The sequence below is a fragment of the Chelonia mydas genome, chromosome 23, assembly GCF_015237465.2.
Source record: "Chelonia mydas isolate rCheMyd1 chromosome 23, rCheMyd1.pri.v2, whole genome shotgun sequence".
Lineage (NCBI taxonomy): Eukaryota > Metazoa > Chordata > Testudines > Cheloniidae > Chelonia > Chelonia mydas.
The window spans coordinates 4,262,471-4,289,528 of record NC_051263.2 but is presented as its reverse complement, the minus strand read 5'-3'; the positions used below and the strand labels follow the sequence as shown (position 1 = coordinate 4,289,528).

The following is a 27,058-nucleotide window of genomic DNA, read 5'->3' as shown; positions in this document are numbered from 1 at the left end:
TCAAATAACTCCATGCCCATCCCCCGGGCTCCGAGCCGGCCCCGCTGCGCCAGGCGCTGCACAAACCTACGGAGCTGGCCCACGAAGCAAACCAGGTCTAGGTGGAGTTCTTGGAGGATATGGCCTGCGTCCCTGCAGCGCCTGGCCCAATGGGGCCCCTACCTTGGCTGGGGCAAGGCCGGTGTCTATGCAGTAGCTGGCCCCACGGGCCCCGCTCTCTGTCAGCACTATGCGGGCAGCGTCTTTCAGCCAGGGCTCCAACGGGAAGCGGTGGGGCTGAAATTTCACTGCCGAAATTAAAAGCACACGAGGACGGTTTCAAATCGTGACTTCTTTTTACCATTAGTGGATGTAACACAGACAGAGTCCTCTCCCGGCAAAACAAAGCAATACACTGTGCTCCCCCCCAAAAAACGGCCCATGATGGGGGCAGAATTTGCCCCGCCCGACAGCCTGGAAAGCATTTCACAGTTTAAAATTAAAGTAAGCAGGTGTGAGACCCTCCTGGGGGAGCCAGAGCTGGCAGGAATCGGGGAGACGGGAAAAGGAAGATCTCCCGGAGAGACATGAGATCGGGGAGGGATCTGCCTCCAGGCAGGTGAAATCAACGTAAACACAAAGCGGAGGACAGGGCACTGCTGTGCAAAATGTCAAGCGCATGGGACTGGACGCAGGTCGGTGTGGAACGGGCAGGGGCGGTGGAGTGGGACTGGCAGCCCTTAAAGTAGGTCAAGCTGGGGTCCGGGGTGGGGGGGCGCAGGCTGGCATGTGGGAGGCAGAGGATTACTGAATTTCAGTAGGGGGGTTATAGGACGAGGAGATGGTGGAGCTATAGGGACAGAACATGCCAGGTTAAGGGGGGCGGGGGAGAGGGAGAGGGAGAGAGTGAGTGTGTGTGTTTATAGGGAGAGGATGCGCAAGGCCATCAGTGTCAATTTCTGACGGCTCACAGAGGGGTCATCCCATCCCGACAGACTGGGGAGGGACCTGGCTCCACCACTCCCCCCATTTGCTGGAGGAAGCCAGACTGGGGCAGCGCCTGCGGAGGAGGGACTGGGGAATCGCACCTGCAAGAGGGAGCTGGGGGAGGGTTGCTCAGCAGTGCCCAGAAGTCCGGCAGGCCCCCCCCCGGCTGGCTGCCACTCAGTTCCGCCCTCTAGCGGCCCAGGGACGGGCAGGTTTGGTCGGGCTCCAGGGCTGAGTTTAGTGGACCCTGGCGCCCGCTGTTGCCATGCTAATGTCCTGTTGGCTCAGGAGTGAGGAGAGGGAGATGGGGGGGGGGGGCAGCTGCAAGATCAGACGCAGCCAATCACATCCCCCCTCCTGCCGGCAGAGGGCAAAGCAGCAGGCGAATGACTTTCCAGCTCGCTGGCTCGTCAGCACGACAGACAGCCGCCAAACAGCTGCTTAGCCGGGCGAGAGAGGCAGGCGACCGGGTGGCTCGCAGGGCCCGGTGGGGGCTCCGGGTCCCTGGTTGTTACTGGTGATCTTCCTCCTCCTCCTCCCAGTCCGAGCCAGGTCCAGTTTGGAGCCGGGCTCAGCCTGAAGCAAGCACCAGGCACCTGTTCGCCCTGGCAACGGGCACCGACCCGTGATCCGTGTCAGTTCCAGAACTGGGGGCCCCGGCACAGATCAGGCGTCTCTCCTCTCGGGGCGTCAGCGGATCTTGGATGGGTCTCTCGGTGCGACCGCTGTGCCGGCCGGGAGCCACGTCGGAGAAGAGGGCACCGGCTCCGGGGCGGGCAAGCCCTGGCACTCCTTCCGCCTCGGCGAGTGCCCAGCTGGGGGGAAAAACCCTGAGCGGTCCCCGCTGGAGTCAAAGAGGCTCAGGGAGGATGCGCTGTGCCAGGCAGGTCCAGAGTTGCCGCCGAGCGGGATCCCAGCATCCACCGCAGCGTGGCGGTGTCCCCTCCCCAGCGCCCGGTGGCGGATGCACGTGGGTTTTCTCTGGGCTGGAAAGAGGAAGCGTCCCGGTCTTGGCAGCAGAATGCGAGGGGTCCGGTGGTCCCAACCGATGCCAGCTCTGCCCATGCAGGACCAACGCGGCAGGGAGTGTCCCAGGACGCAATGGGGTATGGAGCAAGCCTTTCCTGCAGCCTCAGAAGAGCCAGTCGATCTCCCTACCCCATCACTGCCAACCACCCCTCACTGCCATCTGCACCCAGCATGCCTCCCACCTTCCTTTACAGCCCCCACACAAAGCTCCCGGCCTGCCTTCCCATATAAAAGCACCCCATCCCACTTACATCGACCCCCCTCGCCTCCTCCAGACACCCCCTAGCAGACACACCCGGCCTTTAGACACCGCCCCGAAAGATGGGCACCCCTGCAAGAACCCCACGACAGGCGCACCCAATACGCGTCCGCCTGTCACTCCCCACTCCGCCCAAGCCCACACCGCCACTCCCCCTGACCCATTAGAAAACCACTTGCACGTGTCCAGGCAATGCCGCTCCCCAGCGGGACAGAGGCCCGGAGCGGCCCAAAGCACTTTCCTTCCTAATCCAGTCCGAGAAAGAAGCCAATCCCGGTTGAGATGCATCCTGGTCTTCCTCCCCAGGCGGGGGCGCTCTCCGGGGGCCGCTAGCAGGGGAGAGCTCCCCAGTCCGTCAAAGCCCGAGTATTAGAAACTTAAAGGTAATAAAATAATCTTTTAACCATATACAAATATATATATTAAAAGAAAAACCACCAGCAACTCTCCTTCCCCGACGGGCCACGGAGGGAAGCCGGGCGCATCCTGCAGCGCAGCTGGGCGGATTCCTCCCTCACTCCATCTTGGACATTTCAAACTTTGTGGTCACTATTTCCTGGAGCCGGAGAGAAAAAAGGGCCCTTGTTAGGTCCCACGGGGAGGAGAAGAGTCACCCCCATGCCTAGGACGACTCCTTGCTGCTTCCAAGCTAAACGCTGACACCGAAAAGAGATCACTGCGTGTCGGCCACCTCTGGGGTGGGGCACGGCAGCTGATGAAGGGGGACCGAGCTACCCAATGGCAGAGAGCGAAGGAAAACCTGCGCCCGACTAAAGCGGGAAGGGGACACAGAGGCAGAACGGAGTCGCCCGGAGAACGCGGAGCTGGGTAAACTCCTGGCTCTTGTGAAGGGGTGGATGGGACCTTGGGTGACCACGAGTGGTCAGTGCCTCCGTTTCCTAGCAGGTCGGAGAGACAAGAGAACGGCGCCCCCTAGTGCTGCACTGCGAGGGGAGCGCGCCCCCTACCCTGCTCTCTGCAGCACAGCGCCCCCTAGCGCTACACTGGCTCCGAGGGGAGGAGACCCACTGCCCTGCCCTCTGTATACATAGGCGCTCTTTGGAGCGGGCAAGCTAAGAGCCCAGGATGGAGCCGCGATGCCACCCGCGGGTTCAGGGAGGAGAATCTCTGGGGCTCTAAATAGGAAAAGCAGGGTTACCTCATCGGAGTCCAGCAAAGGGGGTAGCACCCTGCAAGAGGGAAGAGAGGCAGGAAATTAATGCGCTGAAAGCCGCAGGCCCTCTGAGGGACAGACGGATCTGCCCACAGCTGTTTAATAAAGCTCACACTCAAGGCATATGGGGGTCCCAAGCGAGGGGGGGGATCTTACCCCTTGGGGACGGGGAGAATCTGGACATTGTCGGAGAGGAATTCAGCCAGGACGCTGAAGCCATATATCCCAAATCCCACAGCACGGACCAGGGGATATTCCAGGAGAGGGTTTGGGGGTCATTTCTCATCCAGGTATTCGCACCTCCTGCTCCATGCCTCCCGGTACCGTACTGGGTCATTATGGACTCCAAGCAGAGAGCGCCCCCTACTGAGCCACCCACCCTGCTCCACAGTGCCCCCTGGTGCCAGGCTAGGGCAACGGGGTCATTACTGACTCCCAGGGGAGAGCGCCCCCTACAGAGCCACCCGCCTCGCCCCCTGCAGCACAGCGCCCCCTTGTGCCACACTGTGGTCAGTACAGCCTCAGAGGTGAGCAGCCCCTGCTAATACCATTTCTCCAGCACTGGGCATTCCCCTCGGTGGTCTCCCACTCAGGGTCCAGCTCAAAACCTGATTAGCATGACAGCTAACAGGCCAGCAGCCCAGCGCGACAAGCAAAGGCCCTGCATACGAACAGACCGTCCTCCTCACAGCATCACCCCACGGGGAAGCTCGAGGGACGCACGATAAGATCTTAGATTGCCCCGGCCAACGGAAGGAAGGGCCCGGTGAGCTCAGGGATCGCGCTCAAACCTACACGTCAGCCATAGACGACGGGATGTTTTCCTCCACCCATTTCAAATCTTCATCCTGCAAAGAAAGGTCGGGGTGGGGCAGGTGGGGGGGGGGGGGGTAGGGAATGACAGCTAGTCAGTGCTGGAGTCCAGGGGAGCAGCCCCCAGACTGGGCGCATCAGCCCGAAGTTTGCAACACCTCAAAGAATCCACTGAATGGGAGGGGACAGCGCCCCCTAGAGCCACTGGGTGGTGAGTGGCACCACAGCGCCCCCTGGCACTACCACGCAGGTGAACACTGAGTGTAAGGGGACAGCAGCCCCTCAACCCCGCTCCCTGGGACACAGCGCCCCCTAGCACCACACGGGCGGACTGGGGTTAGCACTGAGACAGAGGGGAGAGCTCACCCCTTGCCACGGAGTCCCCAAGGACAATGCCTGCAGTGTCTTGGGTCTCCTGCCCACGTATTAAGCGGGTCCGACCCTGCTTAGCTTCGCAGCTCCAAGAGGAGCACAGCCCAAGCCGCGAACCTTGCCCGGCTGCGTGCTGGCGGAAGCGGTTCACCCTGACTCACCCCTCTGCAGCCACGCGCTCCTTCGGCTGGGCTGACAGGGGCCGAAAGGGCTCCGATGGAGGGCCAGGGCGGTACCCGATTCCGAGCCTGACCCTGGAGAGGTGGAGGCCCCTTTGGGGAGCCAGGAGCCAGATCAGCAGCCCCTGCCCCCGACCCCATTCCTTACCACTCTGCTGCTTTTGAGGATCCCATTGGCTTCATTTTTTGCACCCCGCATCTTCATCCCTTCTGCAAAACAGATAGTCCCCCCCCGCCCCAAACCAGAGGGTCAATGGAGGAGCAACTAGGAGTAGACCCCCACCCACCTCCTGCGGCAGCTGCCCAGAGTTCTCGCATTTCATGCACGATCTAGTGGCCAGAGTCATTTCGGAGCCACAGCTGCTGCTCTGTTTGATCCCTCCCCTACCTGGCTGGCAGGGTACACAGGAGCCACTAGGCACAGAGGTTTTGGTTGGAAGCCACAACTGCCCATCGAACGGGGCCGAGCCAACCCCACCCCTGCACCGCACTCTTGTGTCTTTGATCGCAGGGATCTTGACACGCCACTTATCTCACAACCCCCCCCCCCCCCCAAGTGTTATCTCTACCTCACAGCAGGGGACGTGACACAGCAGATCAGCAGCAGAGCCAGCCTCCCTTGTTCCAACCACTAGACCTCACTCCCCAACCAGCTCCAGGAAGAGAACCCAGGAGTCCTGACTCCCAGTCCTGTCACCACTCCTCTGACCCTTATACAGCACTGCCCACCTCATGCTTACATAGCTGGATTACTGTCCGACATCCTTATCTTTGCGTACAGGGCAAAAATAACCTTGCCCCCTATATATTCCCCTATGCACAGACACACACAGTGCAGAAGCTATGCAGGTAGTCGTGCCAGAAGTCCAACCCTGAGGCTGGATCATTTCATGGTTCTGATCATTTAGAGCCCTGCTAAGTTAAGGGGAAATCAAGCTCATGCTTCAGGGAGCAGGGGTCAGGAAGGGCTTCGCTCACCCTTTCCTGCACACCCCACGTGAAGCAGGGCTCAGTGGCCCAGGTGGGTTACGGGGCGGATCTGATTATTGGCTACCGCTGCAGGGCATGGTGGGCGCAATAACTGATCGGGGGATGCACTTGGTCAGTTGCTAGGGCTGGGATTATGTTTAGACCCCTAACTTGCTCTGACTTTCCCAGCCCTAGAAAATTTAAAGGGACAGGCACACCAGAGAACAGCCACCTGCCTAGCATCACTCAGGTACGGAACAGACTGGGGGGTGGGAGAAGGGGGTGTATGAGCACAAGCCAGCCACACTCCAGGGCACCGAGACAGCAGAGCGAAAGGTAAGGAGCAAAGGGAGTCACTTGAGCTCAGGCCAGTTTCTTCCTACCCTGGACCAAGCAACAGGCACCGGAGTCCGGGGGGGGAGCATCCTGTTAGATCAGACTTACCGAAGGCCTCGTTCACCATACGTTCCTCTTCCTCGTCCTCCTCCTCACTCCCTTCATCCACCAGCGGCACAAACGCGTATCTGCCGAGACAGCACAATGGTTTACAAATGCATAGATCCCATAGCCAGGAGGACCACTGTGATCATCCTCCTGGATAACTAGCCACGGCAGAATTTGATTCTTCTTTTTAATAATTTCAAAGAGTATCGATGTATGTTTAAGCACCCCCCCGCATTATTAGCTACAGCAGAACCTCAGACTTATGAACACTAGAGTTACAGACTGACCGGTCAACCGCACACCCCATTTGGAACCGAAGTACACGATCTCTCGACGGAGACAGACAGACAATATATACAGCCCAGGGCTGTGCGAAACAAACTACTGAGAAAAAAAAGGGGAAGCTGCATTTTCCTTCTGCACAGTAAAGTTTCAAAGCTGTGTTAAAGGCAATGTTGCGTTGTAAACTTCTGAAAGAGCCACCAGAATGTTTGGTTCACAGTTACAAACATTTCAGAGTTACAAACAACCTCCGTTCCCGAGGTGGCTGCAACTCTGAGGTTCCATTGTATTTTCATTTTCATGGGTGTGCAAAATTCTGGGTTTTAAGCCTTTTTTTTTTAATTTAAATTTTCACTGTTGTGGGAAATTATGGGGGAGTGGGGACAGCCAATTATTTAACGACAGATGCTAAGATTCACAAAGTGACATTTTTTGTAACCATTAAAACACAAACGGTCAGTATCACACGTCAGAACATATGAGATAAATAGCTTGAAGTCAAAGGCTAAGAAGTTCTGAAGCAGCATTCGTCTTACTTTGCCCCGCTGTATATTTCAGTTCTCACAGATGGAAACACTTCTCTCACTGGTTTGCGTATTTGCGGTCAAATCAACGTTTACTGACATTTACCAATCAAAATCGAATCCTTACTGGACCGTGTGTAATGCAGGCCTCAGGACTTCCCCAAAATAACTCTTAAAAGATCTGCCCAAGTTCAAACAGAAGGCCATGCCAGTTGCAGGGATATTTTTTAAGGGGGCATCACCTGGGGGTTTAATACCCCATGGGGCAGGGCGGGGGAAGCAGCCAGTGCCTGGGTGGAGATGTGGCTCCATCTTAGCCACCAGATCTGGGTTGGATGCAGGAACGGCTGGGCGGGTTATGCAGGAGGTTAGACCCGATGCTCACAATGGTCCTACAGGATAGTATGTGATGTATCTCCCCACTCCCCCATCGCAGCTCCCATCTTGAAACACCCTTCCCCCAACAACTGACCCCTCCCATCCCAGCGACCCTTCCCTGGCAACAAGCACCCCCCAAAGAGCTCCTTTCCTGCTGCCGGATACCATCCTTTCTAATGGAGGCAAGCCCCAGTCTAGATGCTTTCACTGCCCGCTCCGCCCAGGTGATCTGCACTGGCGTTACAGATGACGCCTAGGTTGGATCCTTCCATGCACCCCAGTCTCGAGCGCCCAATCGCGTGGCAGAGTGTAGCCCGGAGGGGGCGGGGGGTCCAGGCACCTTTGGTTGTTGGCCGAGGGCCTCCACAGGAACATGATCACCAGCAGGATGATGGAGAAGAGGAACCTCCAGAAGGCGTCGTCAATCCACAGCTCCCGCCAGTCCTGGGAAGGGCAAGGGAGCAGCGGGAAAGGGAGTGAACCGGGGGAGGCAGGACCATCATGGAAGCCCCATCCTCCCCAGGTCGTCCTACAGCACCCCTGACATTTGGCCGCAAGCCTCCCGTCGGAGGCAGGAGAGGTATGGAGCAATGGGGAAACTGAGGCACGGGGCGGAAGTGCCTTGTCCAAGGGCACCCAGTGAATCAGTGGCAGAGCAGAGAATAGAACCCAGGAGTCCTGGCTCCCAGCCCCGTGTGGGACTCAGCATCCCAACAGTAGCTCCCGCAGACTCCGGCTGGTAGCACCCCAGAGGGTCGCAGCCAGCCAGGTGGGTGGGTTAGATGCTGCAGCCCCGTGCAGCCTCCACAGCCAACCTAGGCCCAGTTCCTCCCCAGGGGACCCAACCTCCCCCAGGCTACGCTCTTGTTCACCGGGTTACTGTGCCGGCCCGACTGCCCGGGGCACTCCTGGATCAGAGCCTGCCGGCAGCGCCTGGCTACTCACCGACTGGCACTTGGCAAGCCGGAAGGTCTTGGTGGTCCAGATGATGAAAATGACGGATGCTGGGGAGGAGACAGGCTGTTACCAGGGCGACGGCTGCCAGGCGGGTCCCCCCGACCCCTTGTTCAGCTTTACCATCACTACTGGGGCTGGGGGCATTCAGAGCCGCCTTGGGTACACTCCCCACGGAATAGGGGGTGGGCCAGAGCCCTCCAGGTGCATCCCCGGCAGTCCCCACCAGCACAGGGGACAGAAGGCCCTCCCTGGGGCACCCCCAATTCCCCGTGGGCACTGGGGATCAGCCAGAGCCCCCCCAATGGGCACTGGCATCAGCTACCTGAACCCTTGGATTCAGCGGGTCATGGCCCCCACCCCCTGGGGAGGGCACAAAAGCCAATCGTCCCTGTCCGGTCACAGACTGATCCGGGGGCATGGCCGCCCAAGAGCCAGGGAAGGGATCCCAGTGGCCTCAGAGCCCTGCCCCGCTGGGTCCTGCTCGCCGGAAGAGGGGGCCCAGCTCTCAGTGCCCCCCCCCCCGCGCGTCCCCGACTCACCGATCACGGCGAAGATGAGGGTGTTGGTGAAGTGGCGGTACAGGGACAGCTTCACCATGTTGCGTCGTAGCTTCAAGAGCTTCATGGTCTGCACCAGGCTGATGAGGATGTGCGGCCCGTTAAGGGGAAAAAAACGGGGTACGCCAGGAGGATTGGTGGGGGGGCTTCACCTCCCCAAAGATGCTACAGCCCTCCCCCACCCATTCCATGGTGTCTGACTTGGGCCCCTCCCCCGGGTATGCCCCATAAAGCAATGGGGACTACTGCAAAGCATTCTGGGACACCTCAGATGGGGGTTGGGGGGGTCAGGTGGGTGGAGACATCAGAATTACCTGTCTCAAGTACTTGATAGCACACAATGCACATTTCCCCCCCACCCCCGACTCCCCAAGGGCCAGGAAATGGTTAATAAGCATCCTCTGCCACCTCCAGCCCCTTCCACCCCAAGAGGCCTGGGGGGGAGGGTCATGATCTCCATGTTAGAGACAGGGAAACTGAGGCACAGACAGGCTGCCCTCAATACTACACAGCAAACTCGACGAATACAACTCAGGAGTTCTGACCACTTCCCCCCAACCGCACAGCTGGGGATAGAACCCAGGAGCCCTGCCTTGAAGCCCCCACCTGCTCCAATCACTATATCAAAGTCCCTCCCAGAGACGGGAGTCCTGACCCCACGTCCCCTTGCTCTAACCACTGGACCCCCTTCCCCTCCCAAAATGGGGAATGGAACCCAGGAATCCTGACACCCATCCCCACCCTGCCGCTCTAACCACTACATCCCCCTCCCTGAATGGAACCCAGGAGTCCTGACGCCCAGCCCCCACTGCCCAATCAGCCCGTAACCTCCCACTGGACAGAGCAGTCAGACCCGGACCCAGGCAGCGCTGGGGACCCGGAAAGAGGAGGATCTTAGCAGGTTAGAGAGCGCGAGGGGAGGGGAGGGGAGGGGGGGCCGTGCGGACGAGCTCGGACAGACCCACGGTGGCACAGGATATCCACCAGCAGAGGGCAGAGTCAAGCATAGCCAAAGGGATGGCAGCCAGCAGCACCAAGTCATCCTGAGCCTGGAGAGGGGGAGAAGAGAAGCAGAGAAAGGTGAGCTGGGAGGGGGGGGGGGGGAGAGGAGACGACACGGCTAAGGGGGGGGGGTGCGGGGGGACAGCACAGACAGCGACAGTCCAACCCGCGTGCGTAGAGCGGGGGGTGGCTTCTTTGCGAGGGGGGGAGCTGGGCGTGGTTAGTTCGGGAGCAAGGAGGGATCCCCCCCCCCAAACCACCCCCGTATAGAACAGCTGGTTAGAGAAGAGGAGTCCCACACTTACAAGGAGGATCAAAACACTAGTCCCACCCCCCAGGGCAATCCCCCACCTAGCCCCGCCCCTCCCTCCCACAGGGAACCTCGGGGCAAACCTCCTCCCCACAGCTAGGCCCCGCCCCAGGGGAAATCCTGCCACAGCTAGCCCCGCCCACTGGCAGCAATCCCCAACTGGCCCCGCCCTCCCTCTCACAGGGAGCCCCAGGGCAACCCCCACAGGCTGTCCCTGGCAAGGCCAGCCCCACTCTGGGCACCCGGTGGCCGGGACCATTAGCCCAGGCTGAGGTCACTCCTGTCCCCGCCTGATGAGTGTCAGGCCTGCCCCCCGGCTGCCCCTCCTCCCCCAGCGAGCCTGCGGTGGGGTGGGGGCCAGGGCAGGAGGAGGGTGGCCCCGGGGGCGTAGGGTAAAGGATATCCACCAGACGATGCAGGAATCGACAAAGGCCAGCACAATGTCGCACACCAGGGTGGCCGTGCTACCCTGGTCCTGGGTGTGGGGAGGGAAGAGCCAGATGCTGAGGGATCATGGAGCAGGGCCAGCCAACCCACCCCCACCGGCCCAGGCCAACCCCCAGCTCAGCCCCCCCACCCCCCCCCCAGCCCACACCAGGAGCCCCGCTCCCTCCCCCCCGCTGACAATTCCCGCCCTCTGCCCAGTTTAGCCCCACCCCCACCATCCACCCCTCCCTGCAGGGTATGATGGTCACCCCCCGGCTGCAGTCCCACCAGCTAGCCCCTCCCCACGCGCCTCCCTGCTCGACACCCACAGGGCCAGGGGTGAACCCCTCTGGGAGCTGGACCCCAAGAAAGTTCCTCTCCTGCGCATGAGGCTGCCAGGAGAGAGAGCCCTGCTCAGCAGAGACAGCTGTCCCCAAGGATGCCCCCTGCCCCTCCGCTGCAGCCCCCCCCCCCCCCCCACTCCTGGCGCCCCCAGAAACAGCTGCCACCATAGCTCTGTTCAGAGGCACCGTCTCCCACCCGCTGCGGGGCAGCCGGTGGCTCCAATCAGGCGCCCCCATCGCTGTCACTGGGGCCGTGACTCCGGGCTGCCCAGGGCTGGTGGTGCCCCCCTCCCCCCGCCCCCCCCCAAGGTCCCCACTTACCGATTTCACCCGCAGGATGCCCTCAATGATGGAGAAAAGCAGGTACATCAGCCCCACGCCCACCACCCGGTTCAGCAGGGCGCCCAGCCGCGGCCTGCAGAGAAGCACAGACAGCAGGGCCAGGATCACCCACGGGGCGGGCGGGCAAGGGGAGAAAGGAGGGGGCCTCGTCCACGAGCTGAGCTGCCCTCCTCCAGCTTCCCCCACTCCCTTCAGCTTCATGCAACCCCCCAACGCCTGGCATGGTCACCCCGTCCTCCCCACACATGGTCTGACCCATCTCCGACCAGGCCCCCACCCCCCAATCGGAGTCTGCGCCGACCGGAGCCAAGGCACGGAGCCGCCCCCCACGACCCATACGTGAACGCGCTACCCTTCCTGCAGGGAGGGGAAGGTGAGCTCTCAGGCTTCAGGGCGTAACCGGTCATTGGCAGGGGGCAGGAAGGAATTTAACTCCTTGTTCCTATAAACAGCATTACCCAGGGATCATCCACCAGGGTTCATGGGCTAATCTGCCAGGCATCACTCTCAAGTCTCTTCCACTGGTATTGTCCCCTCCACTTCCCGATCTCCCCCACTCTCCCCGGGCCCCAGCCCCAGGTACTCACTTGACAATGCCGTACCCCAGGCTGGCGATGATGACCAGCACTCGGGCCAGCATGCGCTTCACGGCGCACAGCACTTCGGCGAAGATCACGGCCCCTTGGACTGGAACGGGAGAGAAAAGCAACGTCACCCCAGGGCGGGAACGGGAAGGGTGGGGTGCAGCACTCCAGGCACAAACCATCACCCCCACCTCTCCCTGCCGTGCACAGATGCCCCCTGGTGAGCCCCGCCAGGCACAGCCACCTCCCAGCCCCTCCTGCCTGTCTGCCTGCCAACTTAGCTGCTGAGAACTGGGAAGAAAGGGAATCGCCCCCAAAAAAGGATCAGAAACCAGAGCTAGGTGCCATTTTGGACCCGTTACATCGGTCCCATGCCACCATGTAGTGGGAGCCGGACTGACCACGCAGAGACGGAAACAGACCTGGGGCAATCTGGGCTCGTTCCTTGCGAGGAACAGGGGTAGGGCTGGGGTCCGGCCTGGATCCAGCCCACAGGCGGTACGCACGTGGCCGGCACGACCCTCAGGAAGCTTCCAAATGGGAACCGAGCACAACTGATCCCGGGGCGTCTGGTGACCGCGTCGGAGGGGAAAAGCGACCCTGGCTCGCTCACTGGAGAAGCAGCGCTAAGGCCAGATGACGCAAGGAAAGCAGAGGGGAGAAGAGAGGAGACAAGGAGGGGAAGGAGGAGGCTGGTGAAGGGGGAGCAGATTTTCCCAGCATTTGATGCCCAGCGGGACAAAGTGTTCTCCTGTCGCTCTCTACACAACCCAGGGGGAGAGCCGCTGGGCCTGAGGGCAGCAAAAAGGTCTGGGGCCGGCGCTGACAGGGGAGAGCGCCCCCTCCTGAACCCCCCCTAAAACCAGGTGGTGCATTGTAACCACGGACTGCGAGGGGAAAGCGCCCCCTCCCGAGATCCCCACGCGGCCCTGCAGCACAGCGCCTCCTTGTGCCTTGCTGGGGTCGGTGCCGAGAGGGGAGGGTGCCCCCTACTGGGTCACCCCCCGCCAGGGCTTCCACCCGGGTCCCAGCGAGGGCGAGCCCTGCTGGGCGGGAGCTGCGCCGGGGGCCCGCGCACTTACCAGACACCCCCTGGCCCTGGATGCTCTGGAACTCGGCGTAGAAGACGGCCTTCTCCAGCATGCCCAGCAGGATGACGCCCCCGATCCAGAACTGGATGCGCAGGATGTCTCTCCAGTAGCAGGCCAGCAGCCCCAGCCACAGCACCCCGTAGAACACGTACACGATGCACATGGCCATGTAGAACTGCGGGGGCGGGAGAGCGGCGCAGCTGACAGGCCTGATCGCAGAGCTCCGGCCACGGGCCTGGGGGGGGGGCTCCTGGCTGTCCAGCAACTCCCCCCCACCCCAGTCACCAACGCTGCCCTGCGGCCTTGAGATCAGCCCCGGTCTGAGGGGCCGGCGCCCCCCTAGTGCTGCACTGGGGCCTGCGATGGCTGTGAGGGGAGAGCGCCCCCTATTGAAGCGGCCACTTGCAGCACAGTGCCCCCTAGCACCATGCCGGGGAAGGGATGATTGCAAAAGGAAAGCGCCCCCTACTGGGCCTCCCAGCCCCTGCAGGTCGGCATCCCTTAGTGCCATAATGGGGCATGGGGGTCGGACGGGAGAGCGCCCCCTACGGAGTCCTCCATTTTGCGGCAAAAAACCCTCTCCAGTGCCATGATGCAACACTGATGGGAGAGCGCCCCCTTCTGAGCACCCCACCCCACTCTGCAGAGCTTCCCAGCACCATGCTGGACTCAGAACTGGCCCAAAGAGGCTACCCCCTATGTCCCTTCCTACAGCAGTGGGATATGCCCCAGCAGTCTCCCATCCAAGTACCAACCTGACCAAACCCTGCTTAGCTTGCAAGACCAGCCAGCATCCCAGCTCATGGTGCTGAAGGAGAATGCGCTCAGTGGAAGGCGGTGGGGTCAGGCAGAGCTGGGCCGTTACCCACAACGCTCAGCAGAGCTGGCAGGGGCTTGGCAGACACGCTCACCGGGAGGCCACGAAACGGCCAGCAGAGAGATGTGGCAGCAGCCCCAGGCCTGGGGCGAAGAGACGGGGGCCTAGCCAAAGCAGCTGCTGGTCTCCACTTAAAACTCCCGGCGTCCATGGGGAGGGGGTGTTAGCACAGCCATGGAGACCGCCGGACTGCGCTCCCCAAACCATGCCAGCCCCGGGGGTTGGGTCCCTCCCCTGAGCCTTGACCCCGGGCCAGGAGCTGCTTCTGCTCACTCACCGCCATGAGCGGCCACTCGGAGGCGGAGATGTACTGGTAGAGAGGGTGCTTCATCCGGACGTCAACTGGGGAAGGAGACACGCAGCTGGGTGCCGGGAAGCAGCCAGAGGCAAGGAGCCCGCCCGCCACGACAGCTGCTCTCCAACCGCGTTCGCCGCCCCTCTCCCCCCGGGAGCCACCTCCCTCCACCAGCTGCCCCCCTCCTTCTGCAGGGATCCGTCCCGTTCTCCCCAACCCCGCCCCCCGCCCTCCCTGGGACAGCCTCCCGCTGAACCCCCCACTCACCCTGGGACAGCTGCCTCTCCCCCACATCACTCCCCTGGGACAGCCCCCTCCATCCCCTGGGACAGCTGCTACCCCCTTCCCCAGCCCCTCTCAGTGGGGGAACCTCCCACCAAACCCCCAAATCCCACCCTGCCCCACACTCCTTCTCCCCCAACTCATGCTGAGACAGCTGGTCCTCCCCCAGCCCCAACACCATGGGACACCTGTCACCCACCCACTTCACTGGGATGGCTACACCCTCTCCCTCTGGGACAGCTCCCCCCCCCCCCCCCACACACCCTCACCTCCCCCCAGGACATCCACCCCCGCTCCATGCCCCCTTCCCCTGGCCTCTCTACCACCACCCTCACTCCCCCCTCCAACCCACACCCACCCCTACTTGCCCTGCGGCAGCTACCTGTCTCCAGCCCAAACCCTGTTCACCTGGGACAGCCGGCCTCCCCCACCCCTTCCGCAAGGAAAGTCACCCCTCCCCTCTTCCAGACAGTCACACCTCCCTCCCCACATCCCCTTCCCCTATGGCAGCTCCCCGACCCCAGCCTGTTCCCCAGGACAGCTCCCTCTTTCTCTCAGCTCCCTGCGGGAGAGAGTCACCCCTTCCCTCACACAGCTGTCCTGTTCAAGGAGCACCGAGACACCTGCTTCCCTAGTGATTCAAACCCGGGACGTGGGAGTGGAGAGGGGAGGCCGAAGCAACCTGCCTCAGGCTGTGCTTACTTGTGAGCTCCCAGTTTGGGGCAGCTTTTGGGTCCTTGCTCTGCCCCTCAATCTTCAGGATGAACATGTAGGGCCCGTCCTCCCAGGTCTCGGCTAAGGCATACAGCTGCAAAGAGACAAGCCCGAGTGACCCACAGGAGGCACTCTGCCCCCACAGGGGCAAACCTTCCACCTTCACCTGACCCCCACACTGCAGAGCGGCAAACACAATCAGGGGTTCTCACTCCCTGGGATGGGGCATTCTTTAACCCACCCAGCAACAGCAAGAGTGGGGAAGAGGACCTAGGGTGTGGGCTGAGCAGCGCGGAGGGAGGAGCCCTATTGCAGCCTGGGGAGAAAATCCAAGCTGCAGACTACTCTCTCTTGATTTCTATGCTGGAGAAAAAAACCTGGGGCATGTGGTGGGTGGACAAACCTGGGATTATACATACAACTTTGGCTCAGCCAATGACATACTCGAGCGGTGCTGATTCTATCCAGTAGGGGGCAGCCGAGTGTACTGAAGAAGCCAAGCTAGGGCAGTATTTGCCAAGCTGCACCAGGATCGGAGGGCTACCTGACCCTGGCTCCATCCAGTCCTACAGACACAAGCAGCTCCTTGAAAGCAACCCTAACCGTGACAACAAGCACTCCAACTGGCTCCCATGGGATCTGCCAGCTGTCGCGGTCACCAACCTCCGATTTGTCCTGCCTCCCTGCTTTTGATTTCTTGGTTCCGTCAGTCTTTCCCGGGCCCAGTTTCTCTCCCTGGGTCTCGCTCGGCTTCCCTGCTGCCTCTGGATTTTTGCCAGGAGCACCGGCCAATTCAACAGTAGACGACTTCTGCTTCCCTGCGGTATCCTTGGTGTCATCCTTGGACTGCGCACCCACGGTCCCGCGCCGCTGGACCCTGGTCGGCTGCTGCAGAATGCAGAAATTGAGGGGCAAGAGTGTATGTTGGGGGGGTGGTGGTGGGGGGATTAGAAGATTCCATGGGGGGGAAAAATGGTGGTGTATGGTGGGGGGGGGGTGGTGTATGCTCTTTTCAGGGCATCTTTCTGATGGATAAAGGCCACCAAAAGTGCTTTTATTCTACTGCAGAAATTTCTTCTACATTAGAAATCCAGGTCTTCTCTAACTCAATTTTTTCTCTTGGGAGACTAAGGACAACTGGAGATCGGTAGGGTTAGGACACTTGACTGAGAAAGCAAGCAGGTTTATTCAGACTGTTTCAAGTGTTGTTTCACATTTAAACTCAAACAGATCGAACAACTGCGAGAGCAACTCTTTGTTAAATACACCATTAATTGCCAGGAGAGCTCCCAGTCCAGATCTCCGGGACTTCCAAGGAGACACCTAGCGTAATTAAGACATAACTGCTATTTTTAGGGTAGACACATATTATTTAAATTGAAGACCCACTCCAAGCCCTTTTATCCCTCATAAAGAAGCAAGAAAAGGCATAAAGTGTGCTGGCTGGGAAACAGATGGTCCGTCCCCTGAAAAATAAACACAGCAGGAAATAATTCATCCCAAATCGGGGCAAAATGCCCAATTTTCTAATTTTTTGCCAAACAAAATTCTGGAAATAAAATGTTTTGAGTCAATCAAAATGTTTTGCTTCAATAAACTCAAAACATTTTGATGAAAACCCTTTTATACATAAAATAAAGGACGTTTATAAACCAAAAAGTTTTGAGCTTTCGTTTTGAAACAGAATGTTTTAGAAAAATGTCAAAATCCCAAGTCTTTCTTCCCGAGGGGAAACATCATAGAAACCTGTAAGATTTTGCCAAAAATTCCAATTTAATCAAAATGGCATTTTCCAACAGAAAACTCTTTCGATGGAAATTTTCTGACTGGTTCTAGGTACAAATCTCAGCTGGCTGGACTGGACACCGTGAGGAGAGTAAAATCAGAGCTACCTACAGGGTTTGTTTCAAAGCAGCTTCTTGCAGCTAAAAAATACGGACAGAATGGATGGTGCAGATATTATTCAGTTATAGGTAGCGGGCAAAGGAATTTTTCTCCCTGCATCACGTCCCGCTTATAAGAAGCGAAAATATTATTCCGTTGCAAAGAAGAAATAAATATCAGCTCACGCATTTAGAAAAGCAAGTAAGGAAGAATCGCTGCCCAGTTGAATTTGCAAGGGGGCAAGGTTCGGGAGGCAGAAGGAAACTGCCAACACTAGAATTCAGCTGGGGTGCCAGGGCTAGCACACTGACTCTTGGGGAAAATGCCATTGGATCTACAATCAGCACGAGCGGTCAAGACCTCCTACCTGAAAGATTGTCCCTCTAGGGACACGGTGCTGCGCTGGGGTCAGCACGGATTCAGAGGGGAGAGGGCCCTTTACCGAGCCCCCCCCACCGGCAGCACTGCACCCCTTGTCGCCAGGGCTGACGGAGGGGAAAGCACCCTCTACCAAGTCACCCATCCTTCTTCCTGCAGCACAACAACCCCTAATGCTGCTCTGGAGTCACCACTCAATAAGGAATCAAACCCTGGTTCCCGAAGCGCCCTGGGTTCCCCATCCAAGCCTCAACCAGGGGCGATCCTGTTTAGCTTGCAAGACCTGCCAGGATTCCAGCAGCGCAGCTGCAGGACAGAACCAATTACAGAACCAATGACTACTCAAACCCAGAGCCACAGGACCTCATCAAGCTCCCCCCAAACCAGGAGTACCTCTCTCTCAGCCAGCTGGCCTCGATGACCGGCCTGAAGCCAGGGCTGTGGGGGAGAAGCGGGGGAGCCCGACACTTGGGGTGACCCACCTGCAAGTCCTGGAGGCGATCCAGCCGGGTGGGAAGCTCGAAACTCTCCACATTCAGCTAAGGGAGGAGGGAGAAGAGAGTCACCAAGAGCAGCTGGCACAAAGCAGGGTGGCGACCCAGGGAACCCCCCAAACATGGACCCCAGCCCCCCTCCAATGGCCAAAGAGCCCCCAGTTACCACAATCCCCTCCTGTTTCAAGCAGCTGAATTAGAAAGCCCGCCCTCCGCCCCCCACCCAATCAGCCCACCCTTGCATCGGCCCCCCACCAGGACACCCCCAAAGTCTCCAAGACCCCCCTGCTTGCCCCCCCCAGTCATCAGACCCACCCCCGTTCCTAAGAGCTCTGTTTGAATACATCGATCTGAGCTCCGTTCTCTTCCTGGGCTTCCCAGCCCTCGGCCCCAGAGGGAACTCACCTCGAGGGGGACCGTGTGACTGCAGTTGAAGGGTTTATACGAGCGTAGGATGTACTGGCCAGAGCTCTTCGGTTCCAGCTCAGTCTTGTAATTTGTCAGGTAAGTCTCTGCTCTTTTCTCCTGCAGAGGTGGGAAGAGACTAGGCCTGAGGCCCAAAGATCTCCCCGCCCAGGGGACACCGATCACACGGTTGATCCCAATAGCCCATCACCTGCTCCATACGCTCTAGCCAACAACCTAGATGGGGATGGGGGGGGGGGAGACTCCTCCCTGATTCCTCCCCACCCCAGGGATAGCCATGACATTGTGAATCAATGAGAGTCCAGGAGGGAGGGGTCATATTCCCAGCAGATGAGGTGGAGGAGGAAAGCGATCACCCCCACCATTAGTTCCCCCCAAGGCTTAGTCTACATGTGGACACTAGGGAAAATTACTGTGAATTAACCCAATTAGTTAAACGAGATTTATATAAGAACGGCCATATTGGGTCGGATCAAGGGTTCATCTAGCCCAGTATCCTGTCTTCCGACAGTGGCCAATGCCAGGTGCCCCAGAGGGAATGAACAGACCAGGTGATCACCAAATGATCCATCCCCTGTCACCTATTCCCAGCTTCTGGCAAAGAGAGGCTAGGGACACCATCCCTGCCCATCCTGGCTAATAGCCATAGATGGACCTATCCGCCATGAACTTATCTAGTTCTTTTTTAAACCCTGTTATAGTCTTGGCCTTCACAACATCCTCTGGCAAGGAGTTCCACAGGTTGACTGTGCGTTGTGTGAAGAAATACTTCCTTTTGTTTGTTTTAAACCTGCTGCTTATTCATTTCATTTGGTGACCCCTAATTCTTGTGTTATGAGGAGGAGTAAATAACACTTCCTTATTTACTTTCTCCACACCAGTCATGATTTTATAGACCTCAATCATACCCTCGTTAGTCTCTTTTAGTTTGTACCAGGGCATCTTCGATCCAACGGCCCCCAAGCGATTTACACACAATTAATGATGCCTCACAACCCCAGCTCCCACCGTCCTCTTGCAAGGTCAGCACCATCCTCGTTTCACAGAGGGAGAAACTGAGGTACGGAGAGGGGAAAAGAACTTGCCCGGGCTTATAGGGAGTCAGTGGTACAGCTGGAAATAGAAGCCAGCAATCTTGACCCCACCCCACGCCCCCAGTCTCACGCACTAACACACTGGACTCCCAGAGCCAGGAACAGAACCCAGGAGTCCTGGCTCCCAGCCCCCTGCTCTAACCACTGGACTGTGCTCCCTTTGGGAGAGTGGGTGTCCAAGGCCTCTATGCTCAGAGCTCTCACTCCAACCAGCCTGCTTTGAATGCCTCCTCCATCCAGTTGTCCCCACTTCCTCTGCCTTTCCCAGGCCTCTTCTTCTTCCCCCACTGCCCAGGCCTTCCCCGCAATCAGAGCCCAGGCCGCAAGGACACGGAGGTGCTTACGTCTATGTAGACTTCGTTGTGACAGTGGGAGCTCCGCAGGTACCAGGTCACGTTCAGGGTCACCCCCGGGGAGCACTCCTTTGCTAGCACTGCAAAGCAGAGGCACCATCAGCGCCCAGCCAACAGGCCCCCAAGACCCCATCAGCGGAGCCGGAATCACAACCGACAAGGGGCAATGCAGGCCGTTTGCATCCTCAGCAGGAAAAGCTGGGATGACATCCGCACTGGCAGGAGAAATATGGAGACAGAACGCGGACCCCTTCCCCCACCACCAGGGCATGTGATGGTCTGACGGAGGTGGGAGAGGGAGACTAGACAGGAGTAGATAGACGAGGCAGTATCATTACCCCCATTTTATGGATCAAGAAACTGAGGCAGGGACGGGACTTGACCTCTTCACTCAACAGCTGAGCCAGGAACAGAAGCCAGCTCTCCCACGTCTCAGTCCAGAGCTCTAGCCACATGGTGTCTCTTTCGGAGAGAGACTGATTTGCTTGGGTCCCATCAGCAGAGGCTGAATCTTTGGGATTCCACAGGCTCAGGGACCTTGCTCAGTTTGAACGGCCAACCCAGGACTGGTCAGTTTTCCTTTGGGTTTCTCTCACTTCCTCTCCAACATACAGGCACTAAGTAAAACCAAGCTGCGTTCGGCTGCCCAAGAACGCAAACCCCCAACATGATGCTGTCACAGTCCCACGTCAGCGAAGCACTTGAGCACATGCCTAACTTGAAAGCACGTAAGCAGGCACTGCTGATATCTGGTGCTTAAAGCCCCAGCTACTGGATTCACGTGATCAGGTGAGAATCAAGACAAGCTGGAAAATGGGACACCCCCTCCCCTTGAGAGTCTAATACTAGAAATCAAAACGCGAGTTGTGTTTTCACTCATTATTTTTTGAAATCTCGTGATCTGCCAGCCAATTGTGTAATGCTGGGGGACCCAACTTGCATTTCTGAACCCCTGAGCTCAGCAACGCAGCACGGGGGTCTCACTAGCTTCAGCAGAACGGATTCCAAGCTCAAGGCTTAGGTACCCTGCTAACTCAGGGCCGATGTTTCGTATTCTTTTGCAATCAAAATTACTTAAAAAAAAAAAAAAAAAAAAAAAGGACACATTCTGTGATGCTTTGGAACATTTTCCCTGGGTCCTCGGAACAAGATGATAGATATATTTTGTGCACGGCGCTAAGAAACATGCAACTGTCAATGTGTGACCTTCACTAGACAGTGGGCTTGTTTTAAATGTAGTCTCTCTCTCTCCCACCCCGGAGGACTGCGTGTCGAGCACAGTAGCTGCTTACATGACTAATAAAAAAGTTGTGTTTTGATATGACCCAAAGGGCTTTTTAAAATAACACTGTATTTTTAGACGCCCCAGCTCAGTGGATTACAGAGAACATAAGAATGGCCCTACTGGGTCAGACCAAAGGTGCATCTAGCCCAGTATCCTGTCTTCCGACAGTGGCCCGTGCCCCATAGGGAATGAACAGAACAGGTCATCATCAAGTGATCCATTCCCAGCGTCTGGCAAACAGAGGCTAAGGACACCATCCCTGCCCATCCTGGCTAATAGCCATTGATGGACCTATCCTCCATGAATTTATCTAGTTCTTTTTTGAACCCTGTTATGGTCTTGGCCTTCACAACATCCTCTGGCAAGGAGTTCCACAGGTTGACTGTGCGTTGTGTGAAGAAATACTTCCTCTTGTTTGTTTTAAACCTGCTGCCTATTAATGTCATTTGGTGACCCCTAGCTCCTCTGTTATGAGAAGCAGTAAACAACACTTCCTTATCTACTTTCTCTACACCAGTCATGATTTTATAGACCTCAATCATATCTCCCCTTAGCCGTCTCTTTTCCAAGCTGAAAAGTCCCAGTTTTATTAATCTCTCCTCATACGGAAGCCATTCCATCCCCCTAATCATTTTTGTTGCCCTTTTCTGAAGCTTTTCCAATTCCAATAGATCTTTTTTGAGATGGGGCGACCACATCTGCACGCAGTATTCAAGCTGTGGGCGTACCATGGATTTATATAGTGGAAACACGATATTTTCTGTCCTATTATCCACCCCCTTCTTAATTATTCCCAGCATTCTGTTTGCTTTTTTGTCTGCTGCTGCATATTGACTGTATGTTTTCAGAGAACTATCCACAATGACTCCAAGATCTCTTTCTTGAGTGGTAACAGCTAATTTAGAGCCCATCATTTTATACGTATAGTTGGGATTATGCTTTCCAGTGTGCATTACTTTGCATTTATCAACATTAAATTTCATCTGCCATTTTGTTGCCCAGTCACCCAGTTTTGAGAGATCCTTTTGTAGCTCTTCGCACTCTGCCTGGGTCTTAACTATCTTGAGTAATTTTGTATCATCTGCAAATTTTGCCACCTCACTGTTCACCCCTTTTTCCAGATCATTTATGAATATGTTGAATAGGACAGGTCCCAGTACAGACCCCCTGGGGAACACCACTATTTACCTCTCTCCATTCTGAAAACTCACCATTTATACCTACCCTTTGTTTCCTATCTTTTAACCAGTTACCAATCCATGAGAGCACCTGCCCTCTTATCCCATGGCAGCTTACTTTGCTTCAGAGCCTTTGGTGAGGACCTTGTCAAAGGCTTTCTGAAAATCTAAGTACTCTATATCCACTGGATCCCCTTGGTCCACATGCTTGTTGACCCGCTCAAAGAATTCTAGTAGATTGGTGAGGCATGATTTCCCTTTACTAAAACCACGTTGACTCTTCCTCAACAAACTATGTTCATCTATATGTCTGACAATATTGTTCTTTAGTATAGTTTTAACCAGTTTGCCCGATATTGAAGTCAGGCTTACAGGCCTGTAATTGCCAGGATCACCTCTGGAGCCATTTTTAAAAATTGGTGTCACTTTAGCTATCTTCCAATCATCTGGTACAGAAGCAGATTTAAATGATTGGTTACAGATGACAGTTAGTAGTTCTGCAATTTCACACTTGAGTGCCTTCAGAACTCTTGGGTGAATGTCATCTGGTCCTGGTGACTTACTGGTGTTTAATTTATCAATTTGTTCCAAAACCTCCTCTAATGACACCTCAATCTGGGACAGCTCCTCAGATCTGTCAGCTAAAAAGACCGGGTCAGGTTTGGGAATCTCTCTCACATCCTCAGCCGGGAAGACAATCCTTTCCATTTATTGGATAGCTCTATTTCTCTAGATTTACTACTTCCCTCTCAGGAGAGCTGTGATCAAAGCTTTCAAATCTGGGTGCCTAAAACTAGGCTCCTTAAACTCCATATTTAGGCTTCTAATTAAGGACCGATCATGCAAAGACTGAGGCACGTACTTATCACAGTTTGTTGGAAGATCTTCTTTGAAACAGTTTCCCGTTGGAAAATACGAATGTTTTTCAAGGAACTAGATCAACTGAGACAAAGCTTTGCGCAAAACATTGGGAAAATGTTTTGAAAACGGCCAAACATCCCCCAAACGCTGTTTGGACTCTGACAAGCCCATCCCCATATAGTTTAAGGAGCCCAGCTTTAGACATCTGGGTCTCCCCGTTTTGACCCAAACATATTGAACGGTTTAGCTGGAGGATTTTGCTGGGCTTGTCTTGAATATGCCCAACACCCACTCCCCAGCATTTCAACACATCTGAAGCTACTCACCCTGGAGAGAGATCGAGGAACCATTGAACATCGTCTTGGAGAACACAAACAGGTTCTTGGTGCTGTTCTGAAAAGGCAAGGGGGGTGGGGGAAGATCTGTTTCGGTCACAAGGTAAGAAAACACACAGGGAAGGGTTTTTTGATCCCCTAAACAAACCGATGCCAGGAAACGTGCACTAGTGAATCATCATAAATGAGCAACTTGAGGCAAACAGCTTTGCATATAGCCCGGAGTGCAGAAAATTTTGCATGGCTGCTTCTGGGGAAGGGCAGAAGGGTTAAGAAACAGCAGAGGTTTATCCCCCTGGCTTGTCCTCAGAAGAGCCAACGAGAAAGGGCTGTATTAGGGTGCAGCATGATCCAGGGGTTAGAGCACTGGTTGGGTACTAAGGAGACCTGTGTCCCATTCCCAGCTCTTCCACTTCCGTTTCCCTTCCCACCCTGTCATGTCTATTTGGATAAACTCTCTTGCTACGGGGGGTGGCAGAAAGTCCCTTGGGAGATGGCACACGGGGACTAGGGGTGATTAGTGAATGCAATGAGCTCAGCCAACAAAACATGTTATTGGCCGGGGATCAAGTGACCCACGCAGGCCAAATTGCTGGCTCACTCCCACAGGAGGCCCCTCCAGGGCAGGGCTGGTGGAAGGGTCTCTGGTAGGAAGTTGATCACCTGGGCTGACAAGCTCAGCACGTGAACGTGGTTCCGACAGGGGGAAGTAGGCTGGGGAAAACCAATCGAATCTGAGCACGCCCGGCCACTCTCAGTGGAGGATCTCAAAGGACTTTATGAACTAAAATTGAGTCTTAACAGCCTTCAGCAGTAGGTGCGCCCAAATCCACAGACCGGGAAGCAAGGTGAGGTGTTACGCCCAGACACAGCGGAGGAGCCACAATGAGAACCGAGGAGTCCTGACTCCCTGTTCCTCTGCTTGAGCAACAATGACCTCACTCCGGCCCAGAACTAGGCAGAGGACCCAGGAGTCCTGACTCCCATTGCTCACACCCCCGCCCTCCCCCAATCCTACTTTGTGAATAGAACCCAGGTGTCCCAACGGCTAGATCCCAGCCCCATCCCACTGGAGGCCTAGAACCCATATGCTCCAACTCCCAGCCCCACTAGGCTAAGTAGGCCCTACTCCCACCTAAGGATATATCCCCAGGAGTCCAGACTGCCTGCCCCCAAACCACACTCCCATCCAGGGCTGGGAATAGGATACAGGCACCCAGCCCTAAACACTGCACGCACTTTGTCTCACCTAGGACCTTATTTCTGACATTCCGATGACGCTGTTATGGGTAGAGAGATGTCCCCACTGTGCTAAGATCACCCCATTGTCCCTGGTACCTAGAGACTGTACCAGACATTGATGGTTTTCGGCTGTGCACTGATCCAATCAAGAGATCTTATTAATGAACTGACCGATCATAAGGCAACGAGCAAGTACTGTCTTCGTGCCCAGATGACCGTTAAGTTTTCAAGGTAAATATTGACCGAGGTACATTCTATTCGGTCAATATTCAGTTCTTCAATTATTCAGAACATCACTGATGTTGGCTCGTCAACACAAATCCACTGCCCTCTTTGTAAGGTATGTTCAGTGGCTCTCCAGAGGAAATAACCGGTGAATTTGCCATTACAGCCAGATCGCTCCAGTGGGACAGAAGCAAGGAATATTTTGAATGGGGGATATTAATACACTTTTATTTCCTACCCTTTTCCATCCAAGGAATTCAAGCCACTTACAGGTGTCAGAAAATTAAGCCTCACAATCAACAGTGGAAGGAAAGTCTTTTCCCATTCCCTTTCCCCCATTTTACAGATAGGGAAACGGAGGCAGAGAGTGACTCATCAATGGCAGGGCCAGGCATACAACCCAGATTTCCCAGCTCCTTGGCCTTAATAGTGACACAAAGGAAAAAAACCCTGAGATTCTTTATGTTATATAAAGAAGGAAAGATTATTTCCTGTGCATATTTTATACTAGGAATCCAGATGGTCATGGGATTGAGGCACTGGACTGGGATCCAGGGTCTCTGTGTTCAACTCCCAGTTCTGCACTGGGTTTACTTTACAGAAGTCATTCTCTGGGCATCAGATCCCAAATGGCAATTTAGGGACCAAAATCCACCCTGTCTCCCTCTCTTTGTCTCCCTTGTCTATTTAAATTGGATGTTTTTCAGGACAGAAACTCTTTCACAGTCTGCACTAGGCCTGGCACAATGGGGCCTGGACCTTGGCTGGAGATTCCAGCCACTCCCACCCATTGTACAGTTATTTGTTAAATAACAATCAGGTCTTGTCTGACGCGGGAGACTTCACAGCGACTGGACTACCCGTGGCATTTTGACATCGCAAGGCACTGAATGCTGCAGCAAGTCAAAGAGGGAGTGGATTTGTAGAGCAGACTGCTTAAAACTTTAGGGCATTTGAACACCCCTTTAAAACTAACGCACATGCCGGAGAAAGAACATCTCTGTTAAAAGATTCGCACACACGCCGTTAAAAGGCCAGATCTCACCGTACACACGCCCCGATCCCAGGAGCGAGCCCATGCTAAGGACATTTCCCACCCCTGCCAACGCTGGAAGCCCAAGCACAACCAAGGCTCGCACACCAAGCTGCAGCAGGCACAGGGCTCCTGTCTACACTAGGGCTCCCAAAGTTGCAACAATGGGATATTTTGATCCCCCTTTCCCCAGCGGAGGCTGCAGGTGAAGCGAGGAAGCCCGCAGCCCTTCCTGATGTTCCTCAGGAACAGGAGAGACCTAAAGGCTCATTGGTTATGAAGAACAAGGCCAACAAGAAACAGGCGGGACAGCCCAAGTCCTGCACAGGACGCCAGCCCTGCCCCTAGTCTGGAAGAACACAGCGGTCCAGAGCAGGGCGCCCCCGCCCCCCACTCTATAGGGGCTGGGTCTCACCTCTATAGGGGCCGGGCTCGCCCCCTCCCACTCTATAGGGGCCCCAAACAGGGCACCTCCTCCTTCATTGACCCTGATAGACCAATCTCTATGTCTCCCACTCTATAGGGGCCCAGAGCAGGGCGCCCCCCGCCACTCTATAGGGGCCAGGTGCCCCCACTCTATAGGGGCCCAGAGCAGGGCGCCCCCGGCCCCCCTCCCACCCTATAGGGGGCCAGAGCAGGGCGCCCCCTCCTTCGTGCTCCCCTGTACATAGGGATCGGTCTCCCCCCTCCCTAGGGGGCCAGAAGACTCTGACCCCCGACCGGGGGGGGGGGGGGGGCTACTGCCCCGAGGCGGAGCCGCTAGTGGGGGGGGAGGGGGAGCGAGCCCCCCCGCAGGGGGCGGAGCCTCTGTCGCGACAGGCCCCGCCCCTCTCGCGCCGCCGCCGCCGACTCACGCTGCGGGCGCTCACGGTCCAGCGCCCCGGCTCGGACCCCGCCCCGCCGGCCGCCGCGGGCCCGAGCGCCAGGAGCAGCAGGAGCGAGAGAGGCCGCGTCCCCCCACCGCCCCGCCGCGCGGCCGCCGCCATCCTCTTCCGGGCCCGGCACCACGTGACCCGCGGGCAGGGGCCGGGGGGAAAGGGCCAACCCCGGGGAGGGGCGAAGCCCCCGCCAATCCGGGAACCAGGGGCCGGGGGGAAAGT

The 27,058-nt window shown here is 56.8% G+C and overlaps 1 protein-coding gene across 2 annotated transcripts; it reads right to left on the bottom strand.

Annotated features, from left to right (window-relative positions):
- Positions 1–316: 316 nt before the first annotated feature.
- On the bottom strand, positions 317–27,058 carry LOC102942702 (transmembrane protein 87A). Of its 2 annotated transcripts, none has more exons than XM_037884392.2 (20): positions 26,813–27,058; positions 23,450–23,516; positions 19,791–19,879; positions 18,332–18,451; positions 17,915–17,971; positions 15,834–16,058; positions 15,159–15,264; positions 14,157–14,221; positions 12,994–13,177; positions 11,915–12,014; positions 11,307–11,400; positions 9,884–9,952; positions 8,886–8,994; positions 8,335–8,393; positions 7,730–7,833; positions 6,206–6,285; positions 4,941–5,002; positions 4,224–4,276; positions 3,414–3,444; positions 317–2,810 (listed from the first exon to the last, which is right to left on the bottom strand). In XM_037884392.2, exons 1-20 carry the CDS (start codon positions 26,942–26,944, stop codon positions 2,769–2,771), a joined length of 1,848 nt encoding a protein of 615 aa, XP_037740320.1. In that variant the 5' UTR covers positions 26,945–27,058; the 3' UTR covers positions 317–2,768. The 2 variants fall into 2 exon arrangements, with proteins under 2 accessions (XP_037740320.1, XP_037740318.1); XM_037884390.2 differs by lacking the exon at positions 9,884–9,952 and adding an exon at positions 10,619–10,690 and having other exon boundaries at positions 26,813–27,042.

Bases quoted from the DNA above. Each gene is read 5' to 3' on its own strand.
- LOC102942702 (XM_037884390.2), bottom strand. From the start codon at position 26,944: ATGGCGGCGGCCGCGCGGCGGGGCGGTGGGGGGACGCGGCCTCTCTCG. The intron at 16,059-17,914 runs GTGGGTCACCCC...TGCATTCTGCAG, and splicing joins ATCGCCTCCAGGACTTGCAG to CAGCCGACCAGGGTCCAGCG. The intron at 12,015-12,993 runs GTAAGTGCGCGG...CTCCCGTTCCAG, and splicing joins CCAGGGCCAGGGGGTGTCTG to TCCAAGGGGCCGTGATCTTC.